Below are 15,065 nucleotides of genomic sequence, written 5' to 3'. Positions count from 1 at the left end.
GATAAAGACAACTTCCAGCTCTAAAGTTGCTTCCATGTGACCTCTCTCAGATAGATTCAGTCACGGGTAGGTAAACAGCAACATCTCCAGACACAATCTGAAATGAAAGAGTGAAGCAGGCCAGAGTAACCCACCCTGAATGACCCACCTCTAACTACTTCTTGTGATGTTGGTTACCCTGTGGCCTATTTCCTGCTAGTCTCTTGTGCGCTACGGCGGTGCCCCCACAATTAGACAGCTAGCGGGCGAAGGAGCATTAGCGCCGACCCATTTCCCACAGTCAGCTGGAGCCACCATGTGCAGTCATCTATGAGATAACCACGGCAACAACCAACAGAACAAACACCACTCCTTGCTGCTCATTGGACCACACAAGGCCCAATAATTCCATTTTATTTGGCCACCTTGCAGTCAATCCTAGAACACAGATAGCATCCTATCTGAAGTGGTTTTTAGCTTTAGTTAATATTGGTGCTATGGGGCTGGAAGATTACATTATTAAAGGGATTAAGATAGCTGAATTCATAGAATGATCGGCACCTACAATAGCACTTCATATGAATGGTTGATGGATGGAGGATGCATAATGGATGGATGGATGGATGGATAAATTAATTAATTAACGAATGAATGAATGGTGACCTGTCCTCAGTTTTACAAGCAACACAAAACAATGCCGACAATACATTTCAAAACCACAACACACCTATGTGATGTATGGCTACAAAAAGGGAAGTGTAATAGTCTATTCATCATTAAACATTTATAACCCAGGGGATGAGGGAGATGTAAACAGCGACAGCCAGCACAGCACATTACCGCTGTAAGTGCTGGATCCATTATGCATTATTAATAGCGTTGATGCTAATTGAAAGACATAACTCCACAAATGAAATGTCTGGGCAGACAGTCAGACACACCCTAGTATTCTGCTGCCAGTGAACCTTTCTCTGATGGGAGAAGAGGCTTTTTAAACTGTCTATATGCTCAGCTCAACAAATACAGTGCCTTGCGAAAGTATTCGGCCCCCTTAAACTCTGCGACCTTTTGCCACATTTCAGGCTTCAAACATAAAGATATAAAACTGTATTTTTTTGTGAAGAATCAACAACAAGTGGGACACAATCATGAAGTGGAACGACATTTATTGGATATTTCAAACTTTTTTAACAAATCAAAAACTGAAAAATTGGGCGTGCAAAATTATTCAGCCCCCTTAAGTTAATACTTTGTAGTGACACCTTTTGCTGCGATTACAGCTGTAAGTTGCTTGGGGTATGTCTCTATCAGTTTTGCACATCGAGAGACTGACATTTTTTCCCATTCCTCCTTGCAAAACAGCTCGAGCTCAGTGAGGTTGGATGGAGAGCATTTGTGAACAGCAGTTTTCAGTTCTTTCCACAGATTCTCGATTGGATTCAGGTCTGGACTTTGACTATGCCATTCTAACACCTGGATATGTTTATTTTTGAACCATTCCATTGTAGATTTTGCTTTATGTTTTGGATCATTGTCTTGTTGGAAGACAAATCTCCGTCCCAGTCTCAGGTCTTTTGCAGACTCCATCAGGTTTTCTTCCAGAATGGTCCTGTATTTGGCTCCATCTATCTTCCCATCAATTTTAACCATCTTCCCTGTCCCTGCTGAAGAAAAGCAGGGCCAAACCATGATGCTGCCACCAGCATGTTTGACAGTGGGGATGGTGTGTTCAGTGTGATGAGCTGTGTTGCTTTTACGCCAAACATAACGTTTTGCATTGTCGCCAAAAAGTTCCATTTTGGTTTCATCTGACCAGAGCACCTTCTTCCACATGTTTGGTGTGTCTCCCAGGTGGCTTGTGGCAAACTTTAAACGACACTTTTTATGGATATCTTTAAGAAATGGCTTTCTTCTTGCCACTCTTCCATAAAGGCCAGATTTGTGCAATATACGACTGATTGTTGTCCTATGAACAGAGTCTCCCACCTCAGCTGTAGATCTCTGCAGTTCATCCAGAGTGATCATGGGCCTCTTGGCTGCATCTCTGATCAGTCTTCTCCTTGTATGAGCTGAAAGTTTAGAGGGACGGCCAGGTCTTGGTAGATTTGCAGTGGTCTGATACTCCTTCCATTTCAATATTATCGCTTGCACAGTGCTCCTTGGGATGTTTAAAGCTTGGGAAATCTTTTTGTATCCAAATCCGGCTTTAAACTTCTTCACAACAGTATCTCGGACCTGCCTGGTGTGTTCCTTGTTCTTCATGATGCTCTCTGCGCTTTTAACGGACCTCTGAGACTATCACAGTGCAGGTGCATTTATACGGAGACTTGATTACACACAGGTGGATTGTATTTATCATCATTATTCATTTAGGTCAACATTGGATCATTCAGAGATCCTCACTGAACTTCTGGAGAGAGTTTGCTGCACTGAAAGTAAAGGGGCTGAATAATTTTGCACGCCCAATTTTTCAGTTTTTGATTTGTTAAAAAAGTTTGAAATATCCAATAAATGTCGTTCCACTTCATGATTGTGTCCCACTTGTTGTTGATTCTTCACAAAAAAATACAGTTTTATATCTTTATGTTTGAAGCCTGAAATGTGGCAAAAGGTCGCAAAGTTCAAGGGGGCTGAATACTTTCGCAAGGCACTGTACAAAGTCGTGGGTCTAATGGAAGAGATGAGCTCTTGTTAACCCTCTGAGCAATCCCCGAAGTCAAAATGTTATGTCAAGACTCAGGCTGTCAAGATTCTCTCTCTCTCTCTCTCTCTCTCTCTCTCTCTCTCTCTCTCTCTCTCTCTCTCTCTCTCTCTCTCGCTCTTTCGCTCTCTCGCTCTCTCTCTATATATATATATATATATATTTACAGTTTAATATATTTACAGTTGAAGTCGGAAGTTTACATACACCTTAGCCAATATTACACAATATTGATAGGCTAATTGACACTATTTGAGTCAATTGAAGGTGTACCTGTGGATGTATTTCAATGCCTACCTTCAAACTCAGTGCCTCTTTGCTTGACATCATGGGAAAATCAAAATAAATCAGCCAAGTCCTCAGAAATTTTTTTTTAGACCTCCACAAGACTGGTTCATCCTTGGGAGCAATTTCCAAATGCCTGAAGGTACCACATTCATCTGTACAAACAATACAAGTATAAACACCATGGGACCACACAGCCGTCATACTGCTCAGGAAGGAGACGCGCTCTATCTCCTAGAGATGAACGTACTTTGGTTCGAAAAGTGCAAATCAATCACAGAACAACTGCAAAGGACCTTGTGAAGATGCTGGAGGAAACAGGTACAATAGTATCTATATCCACAGTAAAACGAGTGCTATATTGACATAACCTGAATGGACGCTCAGCAAGGAAGAAGCAACTGCTCCAAAACCGCCATAAAAAAGCCAGACTACGGTTTGCAATTGCACATGGGGACAGATCTAACTTTTTGGAGAAATTTCCTCTGGTCTGATGAAACAAAAATGGCCAACTGTTTGGCCATAATGACCATCGTTATGTTTGGAGGAAAAAGGGGGATGCTTGCAAGCCGAAGAACACCATCCCAACTATGAAGCACGGGGTTGGCAACATCATGTTGTGGGCGTTCTTTGCTGCAGGAGGGTCTGGTGCACTTCACAAAATAGATGGCTTCATGAGGTAGGAACATTATGTGGATATATTGAAGAAACATCTCAAGACATCAGTTAATGCTTGGTCGCAAATGGGTCTTCCAAATGGACAATGAAACCAAGCATACTTCCAAAGTTGTGGCAAAATGGCGGACAACAAAGTCAAGGTATTGGAGTGGCCATCACAAAGCCCTGACCTCAATCCTATGGAAAATCTGTGGGCAGAACTGAAAAAGCGTGTGCGAGCAAGGAGGCCTACAAACCTGTCTCAGTTATACCAGCTCTGTCAGGACGAATGGCCCGAAATCTTATTGTGGGAAGCTTGTGGAAGGCTAACCGAAACGTTTGACCCAAGTTAAACAATTTAAAGGCAATGCTACCAAATACTAATGTCAGGAATTGTGAAAAACTGAGTTTAAATGTATTTTGCTAAGGTGTATGTAAACTTCCGATTTCAACTGTAGTAGTACTTACTTACTTATTGTGTTCTTCATATTATTTTTATTTCTAGTGTTTTTTTTCTAGTATTACATCGTTATTGATTATTGCATTGTTGAGTTTTGAGTTTCAAAAAAGTCATTACACTGTACTTGTGCAGGCGACATTAAACCTTTAAACGTAAAACTATATATATAACATGAGAAAGTGTTAGCCCCCTTTCTAATTTTCTCTACTTTTGCATATTTTTTATACTGAATTTTGTCAGATCTTCATCCAAAACCTAATATTACATATAGGGAACCTGAGTGAACAAGCTTACAGTATTTCATTTATTTCATAAACTTTTTTATGTTTTTATTTTATTTAACCTTTATTTTACTAGACACGTTAGTTAAAAACAAATTCTGCTACTACTTATTAAAAAGTAATAAGTAGTAGCAAAGTTGCTAATTATGTAAAGTTGTCAATGATGAACCCCCTTAAACATCCACCTTCCTTTCGTTTTTGCTTGAAGGTTACAAACACCAAAACGTAACATATCATACTCATTCTGAGAAGCTAGGATACATTTACTATGTTACGTCTAGCCTATGTTACCAGGCTGTGCATGGCGAGAACAATTTCAATACGCAGGCGCAGCATAGCATTCTGACGTTGGGAGCAATGCACCTTTCGCATTTTCTCCCTCCAGATGGAAGAACCATAACAGATCGAAAAGGCAGCGGGACTGGGGGGAAAGACTGATGTGAAAGGAGATTTCTAGAAGGACAAGAAGATAAACGCACTCTTGGAAAAAACAACCAATGGAAGAGGTGAAAATAAGCTGTCCAAAAGTCCTTGCAATGATCCGTTTTGCAAACGTTTATTCGTTGTGAAAAGGGACATTCTGGAAACTATGAATCAAGGATAGCAGTACAGTCACATTTAACAGCTGCATGGCTGTCCAAAGCGCAAACATGAAAGGATGACATGGAAATCAGAACAGCCGACTGAAAGACCACTGCTTTCTCACGCTCATATAGATGGAGAGACAGTGCTTGTGAACGATGTATACCGGAAGAGAGATGAACATTAGGTAGCGTCGGTAAATATCCAAGGAAACTGGAAGGAAATTGGACAGTAAAGAATAGCTGGTGGGGAGCTGTCAAAAGGATGGATTTTAGCGTACTACGGAATCTCATCAGTAGATACGTAAGTAGCGGATCGATAAACGCCAGTATGTTTGCGTTGCATTCCAGTAACATCATCTGCAACTGGCATTCTGTTACATATTTGTTACAATGTAACAATGTTGACTTGTTGAAACAGGGACGTGGGTTTTGTAGGTAATTTTTTCCAGTTGTTTGAGTCGGGGGATTGTTAATGTTTGATGACAAACATGTGATCAAAGGGTTGTCACACCTAAACGGCAGTCCATTTACGAGCTCTCGCCAGGCTCCGGTAACCATAACATGTCATCCGGTAGCCGTTTTCGAGCTGAATGTCGAATGTGCCAGAAAGGTCCAGACGGATGCATTGGAAGAGTGTGTGGAATAGGAATACAGATCAACTTGGCTGGTCCATTTATTCTGCTTTTGAAGAACACGCTTTATAGGTTCTTGTTCGTTCATTCCCAGAGGCCAGCAACAACACACCTGATCTAACTGTCTAATCAAACTGCACTATCTTCAATCAGGTGTGTTGGGGCAGGACAAGAAAGAAACACTGCAAGTAATTTCTCTCTCACTCTTACCACACACACACACACACACACACACACACACACACACACACACACACACACACACACAGTCATTTCTCTCTCACTCTTACCACACACACACACACACACACACACACACACACACACACACACACACACACACACACACACACACACACACACACACACACACACACACAGTGAGACATGGTAAAGAGTGTAAAAGTATTTCTAATGGCTTATGATTGACAGTTATTAGTAAGCGTTACCAAAGAGACCAACTAAAAGGGCGAGAGAAAAATATAGATACCGAAAGAGAAAGAGGCCAACTGAATGCATTCAATTGAAATGCGTCTTCAGCATTTAATCAGAGAGGTGCGGGGGGCTGCCTTAATCGACATTCACGTCATCGGTGCCCGGGGAACAATGGGTTAACTGCCTTTCTAGAGAGAGAGATTACTTGACACATAATTTTTTTTTAAACGAAAAACAGAGAAAACTGGAATGCTTTTTGGCACTTAACAGAGTGGCAGAATACCTGAATTATGTGAACCCAAAATGAACAAAAGCTATGTACAGACTCAGTGAGCATAGCCTTGCTATTGAGAAAGGCCACCGTAGGCAGACCTGGCTCTCAAGAGAAGACAGGCTATGTGCACACTGCCCACAAAATGAGGTGGAAATTGAGCTGCACTTCCTAACCTCCTGCCAAATGAATGACCACATTAGAGAGACATATTTCCCTCAGATTACACAGACCCACGAAGAATTCTAAAACAAATCCAATTTTGATAAACTCCCATATCTACTGGGTGAAATACCACAGTGTGCCATCACAGCAGCAATATTTGTGACCTGTTGCCACAATAAAAGGTAAACCAATGAAGAACAAACACCATTGTTAATACAACCCATATGCGACCGACCGGCTCAATTCGGTCTTATGTAGCAAAATTTGAAATTGTGTTTTTTACATTGGATAAAAGTAGAGACTCAGGGCTACAAAAGGGTGTATCATACACTACAGTTGAGGAACAATGGGAAAGTAATTTTGCTTTTAAAGTTAATAAACTTGTAAACTCACTTGAGAAAATGGCCATAGAATATTTTGGTACTACTATTGGAGAGCCCTTCTTTGTCTACACCCATTCAGCATCGTACACACCCTCTTAATTAAGCCTTAGCCCCACCCATCTCCTTAAGGGTTGATCGGAGAGTTCTGTCCTAACAACAGCTTGTGTGCTTGACTGCTAACTTGCTAGCTACTTCCAGACACAAATGACAGAACAGCTCACTGAACATTACTCCCACTAGCAAAACTGGTTAGGCTGTTATGTTATCCAGAGCTTTGTTGACTGCAACTGTGCTGTCAGATTGTCCGTTCGTAAATTCAAAACATGTCGCTCTCGGACTTTTCAGAGCGCATACCGGACTCTCTGGCCAATGAGTAGGGTTGTTCCGAACGTTCTGACCTCACAACGGCAGTCAAGCACTCAAACTAACTGGCTAACGTTGGCTAGCTTGCTAGCTACTTTCAGACACATAATGAGAGAACACCCCACTCTAACCATTTTATCCAGAGCGTTGGTGACTGTAACTGTGTTGCTGGCAACAATTTAATTACACTATTTTGCCGACGTTTACTGACACCGGCCATATTCAACAGTTGTTGGGCGTTCGTAAATTCATCAGTTATTCAGAGCTCTGGCACACTCAGACGTGAGTGCTCTGAAATCTGAGTAGATGGCCAGACTGAATTTACGAGTGCACCCAAAATGGTTACTTGCATAGTGGAGTCTTTTGTTAAGACATGTAGCTAGCTAGCTAGGTAAACAGTGAACTGTGATGTTACCACCCTTCATGAATCTGCAGGTAGCTAACCAACCATGTTCAATGTTAGCTAGCTAACATTGGGCTATAGCTAGCCAAGCAAATGGCTATTTCTGTTTAAATTAGAAATGTGTAATATCTGAAAATGTAGCTATCTTACCCGTATACATAATTCATGGATGGATGCGTCTCCTGTCGGATGCCATGGTTGCCCTTAGTTTGAAGATGTAATCCAGAGACAGGTGTTTTCTCCATCTCCTTAGCTATCATACTCAAATTCCACTGATTTCAAAACTCTGGGTGTAGACAATTGCAACACTTATGCAATTTTAATACACAATACATTGTTTTAACGTGGATTAACAGGATTACCTAGACATACTGACCAGGTCAAATAGACAGAAGCGTGCTATATGGCAGACCAATCCAAATTAATCTCTCGGCATGTCCAGCCCACTCATTATCTCAGCCAATCATGGCTAGCGGGAAGGTTGCTGGCTTTTCCTTTTTCTGCTTGAAGAAGCTGGCCTTTGCTTTCCTGACTGACTGCGTGTATTGGTTCATGACTTCCCTGAACAGTTGCATATCGCGGGGACAATTCGATGCTATTGCAGTCCGCCACAGGATGGGATGTTTTTGTGCTGGTCGAGGGCAGTGAGGTCTGGAGTGAAACAAGGGCTATATCTGTTCTTAGTTCTGCATTTTTTGAACGGAGCATGCTTATCTAAGATGGTGAGGAAGTTACTTTTAAAGAATGACCAGGCATCCTCAACTGACGGGATGAGGTCAATATCCTTCCAGGATACCCGGGCCAGGTCAATTAGAAAGGCCTGCTCGCAGAAGTGTTTTAGGGAGCGTTTGACAGTGATGAGGGGTGGTCGTCTGACTGCGACCCGTAGCGGATACAGGCAATGAGGCAGTGATCGCTGAGATCCTGGTTGAAGACAGCGGAGGTGTATTTGGAGGGCCAGTTGGTCAGGATAACATCTATGAGGGTGCCCTTGTTTACAGATTTAGGGTTGTACCTGGTGGGTTCCTTGATGATTTGTGTGAGATTGAGGGCATCTTGATTAGATTGTAGGACTGCCGGGGTGTTAAGCATATCCCAGTTTAGGTCACCTAACAGAACAAACTCTGAAGCTAGATGGGGTTGCGATCAATTCACAAATGGTGTCCAGGGCACAGCTGGGAGCTGAGGGGGGTCGGTAGCAGGCGGCAACAGTGAGAGACTTATTTCTGGAGAGAGTCATTTTTAAAATTAGAAGTTCGAACTGTTTTGGTATGGACCTGGAAAGTATGATATTACTTTGCAGGCTATCTCTGCAGTAGACTGCAACTCCTCCCCCTTTGGCAGTTCTATATTGACGGAAAATGTTATAGTTGGGTATGGAAATCTCAGAATTTTTGGTGGCCTTCCTAAGCCAGGATTCAGACACGGCAAGGACATCAGGGTTGGCAGAGTGTGCTAAAGCAGTGAGTAAAACAAACTTAGGGAGGAGGCTTCTGATGTTGACATGCATGAAACCAAGGCTTTTTCGATCACAGAAGTCAACAAATTAGGGTGCCTGGGGACATGCAGGGCCTAGGTTTACCTCCACATCACCCGCGGAACAGAGGAGGAGTAGTATGAGGGTGCGGCTAAAGGCTATCAAAACTGGTCGCCTAGAGCGTTGGGGACAAAGAATAAAAGGAGCAGATTTCTGGGCATGGTAGAATATATTCAGAGCATAATGCGCAGACAGGGGTATGATATGGTGCGGGTATAGTGGAGGTAAGCCCAGGCACTGGGTGATGATAAGATGACAAGAGAGGTTGTATCTATAGTTCTCTGGACGTGGAATACCATCTTTATTTCAATCTGCCTGCACTGGGAATCTCTCTAATCATTCTGCATGCACTGGGACTCTCTCTAATCAATCTGCCGGCACTGGGAATCTCTCTAATCAATCTGCCTGCACTGGGAATCTCTCTAATCAATCTGCCTGCACGGGGAATCAATCTGCTGGCACTGGGAATCTCTCTAATCAATCTGCCTGCACGGGGAATCTCTCTAATCAATCTGCCTGCACTGGGAATCTCTCTAATCAATCTGCCTGAACTGGGAATCTCTCTAATCAATATGCCTGCACTGGGAATCTCTCTAATTGTCTTGTAGGATGTGTATATCTTTCTCCGTCTGCTTCTCTCAGGTCTCTGAAACCTGTTAGGTTGTAGTGATCTACAGAAAGCGAAGGCAACCTTGGTCCTCCTGGAGCTGCTGTGTGTGTTTCTGTGTGTAGATAGGTGCTTGACTGATGCCCTGCTGGGTGTATTGTCAGGGGAAATCAGATTCACTATCGAGAGGAGTAGAGGAGGCCACTCAGATCACATCTCATCCCTCACTCTCCCTCCCTCCCTCCCCGCTCATCTCTGTATCACCATGGCAACATGAAGTTGAAGTGGCCATACACTCTTTCCACTCTCTTGATCTTCTAGGCTACAGGTATGCACTTCCGACTGGTGTTGAAAGGTGGGCTAAAGGTGTTTACTATGTCTTGATGACTTCTTCATGTTGTTCTAGTGTTGTTATGGACTTATGTGCTCAGCTACTGCCACTGCCCAAGGTGCTCCTGGGAATCCTGTGTCTTATCAAATGTGTGTGGAGCATCCAGCTGGATGTGTCTCTTAGCAAATTCACACAGACCTCAAAGCAGCATTATGTCACATCATCACATGACTGTGTGTGTGGTGCACTGGAGTAGCGGTGCATGGGTACAATCAATGGGGAAGTCCCCCCCCCCCCCCCCAAAAAAGCTATATTACAATCTATGCGTTGTGATAATTGCGTTGTTTTCTATATAACCTGTTAGTTAATATGCCTTGTGACTGTGATATTGAAGGCCTAACGGCAGATCACAGAATATATTCAACCACACCTTTGTTGTGTCACAAAATAAGATAGCAACCTCTGTCCAGTGAAGTCTACACAGCATACTGCATGTACTGTAACTGCCCTACAGCATGGTCAAGCAAGTTAATATTTTCAGACCACTAAACAACTATTGATTTAGAATCACAGAGAGTTATAGCAAGTCACAAAGAAAACAGGAGCTGCCTCCACTATTCCAGCACCATTTCAACTTCAACATTTCAAAATCATCAAATCACCTCTGCTTAGTTTAATACAGCGACAATTAAAAGATACCAAAAAACAATTTAGTCCAATCAACGTAAGTTAAATATGTGGCTGTCCATGGTTGTGATTTCTGTGTGTGCACACGCGTTTGTACAAGTAGAAAAACATGTTGACTCAACCGACTTGTAGAGAAACACCAATGCCATCCTCTCTTTCATGTTGACGAAACAGTCTATCACTCTGTCATACAGTACACACTTTTATTTGTTGTCTTTGGCTACCTGGCTAAAATGTTTGCTCGCTAGCCTAACTTCCATTCATTGGCAATGTTAGCTAGTTAACATTAGCCTTCTACATCTAGCTATATATTAAACTTCCGTCCTCTCAGTTCAGGGGCAGAACAATGTAAGAATTAATGGTTGGATCAGAATCGCTGTTATAATCATAGGCCAGTATGGAGAATTAAGTAAAACCACAAGTCCAAATCCCTATCTCCATCCATGTCTAATATAGGAAAGGGACCATTTTGGCTAGCTGGCTAGCCACCAGACGACAACAACACAACGAGATGCAACAATTCAAGTGTTTCTGTCAGTGACGTATGTTCTCAATGAGTTTGATAGGAGTCACTCCAAATCCAAGCTGGCTTCCCTTGACACTTATTTTTTGGTGCGTCAGGATCATTCACAGTTGAGCTCGCTCAGTTTAGCTCAATGCTGATTGGCACATTTTTTTATATTTTTTTATCAAGGGAGGCCAGATGCTCGCTGGCTTCCCTTGCCTTCAATGCTACAGGCGGTAACAATGTCATACTTGTTCGGACTAGAGATTGACCGATTATGATTTTTCAACGCCGATACCGATACCGATTATTGGAGGACCAAACAAAGCCGATACCGATTTATGACTTGAAGTCATAAACAGCGCTGTGCTTGCGAAGAGCTGCTGGCAAAACGCACAAAAGTGCTGTTTGAATGAATGCTTACGAGCCTGCTGCTGCATACCACCGCTCAGTCAGACTTCTCTATCAAATCATAGACTTAATGATAACATAACACACAGAAATACGAGGCTTTGGTCATTAATATAGTCGAATCCGGAAACTATCATTTCGAAAACAATACTTTTATTATTTCAGTGAAATACGGAACCGTTCTATATTTTATCTAACGGGTGGCATCCCTAAGTCTAAATATTCTTGTTATATTGCACAACCTTCAATGTTATGTCATAATTACGTAAAATTCTGGCAAATTAGTTTGCAATGAGCCAGGCTGCCCAAACTGTTGCATATACCCTGACTCTGCGTGCAATGAACGTAAGAGAAGTGACACAATTTCACCTTGTTAATATTGCCTGCTAACCTGGATTTATTTTAGCTAAATATGCATGTTTAAAAATATATACTTCTGTGTATTGATTTTAAGAAAGGCATTGGTCTTTATGGTTAGGTACAGTCGTCCAACGATTGTGCTTTTTTCGTAAATGTGCTTTTGTTAAATCATCCCCCAGCGTTGCATCGATTATATGCAATGCAGTACACGCTAGATAAACTAGTAATATCATCAACCATGTGTAGTTAACTAGTGATTATGATTGATTGATTGTTTTTTGTAAGATAAGTTTAATGCTAGCTAGCAACTTATCTTGGCTTACTGCATTCGCGTAACAGGCAGGCTCCGCGTGGAGTGCAACGAGAGGCAGGTGGTTATAGCGTTGGACTAGTCAACTGTAAGGTTGCAAGATCGGATCCCCGAGCTGACAAGGTGAAAATCTGTTGTTCTGCCCCTGATCAAGGCAGTTAACCCACCGTTCCTAGGCCGTCATTGAAAATAAGAATGTGTTCTTAACAGACTTGCCTAGTAAAATAAAGGTATAAGAAAATCAGTGCCCAAAAATACAGATTTCCGATTGTTATGAAAACTTGAAATCGGCCCTAATTAATTGGCCATTCCGATTAATCGGTCGACCTCTAGTTTGAACCAGACGGCATCAGATAGATGGAGTACAAGTAGAGTGACAGAGGGGCACTCTTTTGCTTGCTTTTGTGAGATACATTTAGCCTCTTCCGAATTTAAGGAAAATGATAAAACACAGAGAGACAAAAGTTAAATAATTGTATTTTTTATATTTTTCCTGTCATTTTTTGGGGGGGGGGATACCTGTCTTCCCTTGGCATCCATAAAAACACGCCACTGATGCACAGCTTTTTTTGTTGTTAATTTTAACCCTCCCATGCTGGCACCCTAACTCTATCCTGTGAATACCTGAGATAACATGAGCTATGAGTGGAAATTCTCTGCGTGTGTGTACGTTCATGCACCTCTCCCTCCAGACTACTAAAGAAGGAAAACAGTAAGATAATGTATTGCTAATTATGTCTATTTCCAGAACAGCCATCTCAATTATAGCCTCTTCTTGTTCTTTTCTGTTAAACGAACCCCTACGGTTCCAACCTTAAATAACTGGTTTAGGGTTTCAACTGAGCCGGTGGTGGGAATGGATGCTTGACGGTGGTGGGAATGGATGCTTGATGGTGGTGGGAATGGATGCTTGACGGTGGTGGGAATGGATGCTTGACGGTGGTGGGAATGGATGCTTGACGGTGGTGGGAATGGATGCTTGACGGTGGTGGGAATGGATGCTTGACGGTGGTGGGAATGGATGCTTGACGGTGGTGGGAATGGATGCTTGACGGTGGTGGGAATGGATGCTTGACGGTGGTGGGAATGGATGCTTGACGGTGGTGGGAATGGGTGCTTGACGGTGGTGGGAATGGATGCTTGACGGTGGTGGGAATGGATGCTTGACGGTGGTGGGAATGGATGCTTGACGGTGGTGGGAATGGGTGCTTGACGGTGGTGGGAATGGATGCTTGATGGTGGTGGGAATGGGTGCTTGACAGTGTGTGAAATTGATCGTTTGAGTAGATGTCACTTAGTGTGTGTAATGCTACGTGGCATGGCCTCTTTTTACATGGGTGTTAGTGTGTGTCTAAGTGCATGTTAGTGTGTGTTGTGTGTGTGTGTGTAAGTGTCTAAGTACGTGTTAGCGTGTGTGTGTTGTGTGGGTTAGTGTGTGTGTAAGTGTCTAAGTGCGTGTTAGCATGTGCTGTGTGTTGTGTGGGTTAGTGTGTGTGTAAGTGTCTAAGTGCGTGTTAGCATGTTCTGTGTGTTGTGTGTGTAAGTGTCTAAATGCGTGTGTGTGTGTGTGTGTGTGTGTGTGTGTGTGTGTGTGTGTGTGTGTGTGTGTGGAGGAGTGCTGGAGAGGGGGGGATGCTGTTCACTTTTTGTTTATTGTCTATTTTACTTGCTTTGGCAATGTAAGCATATATTTCCCATGCCAATAAAGCGGGAGATGGACAGCGGGACACAGCGGGACACGGACACAGATACACAAATCTAAAAGTAAAAGAATGGAATTAACAAATGTATAAATATTAGGACTAGCAATGTCGAAGTGGCATCGACTAAAATACAATAGAATACAGTATATACATATGAAATTAGTAAAACAGTATGTAAACATTATTAAAGTGACTAGTGTTTCATTATTAAAGTGACCAGTGATACCATGTCTACGTACAGTACATAGGGCAGCAGCCTCTAAGGTGCACGGTTGAGTAACTGGCTGGTAGCCGGCTAGTGAGTCGAAGAACGAAGAACACTAAGGCAACTTGCCTAAATGACTACCAACCCGTCTGTAGCCATGAAGTGCTTTGAAAGGCTGGTCATGGCTCACATCAACACCATCATCCCAGAAACCCTAGACACACTCCAATTTGCATAGCGCCCCAATAGATCCACAGATGATGCAATCTCTATTGCACTCCACACTGCCCTTTCCCACCTGGACAAAGGGAATACCTATGTGAGAATGCTGTTCATTGACTACATCGACTCAGCGTTCAACACCATAGTGCCCTGAAAGCTCATCAATAAGCTAATGACCCTGGGACTAAACACCTCCCTCTGCAACTGGATCCTGGACTTCCTGACGGGCCGCCCCAAAATCAAATCAAAATCAAATCAAATTTATTTAAATAGCCCTTCGTACATCAGCTGATATCTCAAAGTGCTGTACAGAAACCCAGCCTAAAACCCCAAACAGCAAGCAATGCAGGTGTAGAAGCACGGTGGCTAGGAAAAACTCCCTAGAAAGGCCAAAACCTAGGAAGAAACCTAGAGAGGAACCAGGCTATGTGGGGTGGCCAGTTCTCTTCTGGCTGTGCCGGGTGGAGATTATAACAGAACATGGCCAAGATGTTCAAATGTTCATAAATGACCAGCATGGTCGAATAATAATAAGGCAGAACAGTTGAAACTGGAGCAGCAGCACGGCCAGGTGGACTGGGGACAGCA

The 15,065-nt window shown here is 42.7% G+C and overlaps 1 protein-coding gene across 1 annotated transcript in view; it reads left to right on the top strand.

Annotated features, from left to right (window-relative positions):
* Positions 1-4,927: 4,927 nt before the first annotated feature.
* Positions 4,928-15,065, top strand: part of LOC139406149 (phospholipid-transporting ATPase IH-like) — a 77,646-nt gene continuing 67,508 nt past the window's right edge. The window contains exon 1 of the mRNA XM_071148634.1: positions 4,928-5,248. Within this exon, the coding sequence (XP_071004735.1) occupies positions 5,210-5,248 (39 nt within the window). The 5' untranslated portion in view covers positions 4,928-5,209. The remainder of the gene's footprint in view (positions 5,249-15,065) is intronic.

The sequence above is a fragment of the Oncorhynchus clarkii genome, chromosome 3 (assembly GCF_045791955.1).
Source record: "Oncorhynchus clarkii lewisi isolate Uvic-CL-2024 chromosome 3, UVic_Ocla_1.0, whole genome shotgun sequence".
NCBI lineage: Eukaryota > Metazoa > Chordata > Actinopteri > Salmoniformes > Salmonidae > Oncorhynchus > Oncorhynchus clarkii.
Note: the sequence above shows the minus strand (reverse complement) of the source record. Positions and strands in the feature narration are given on the sequence as shown.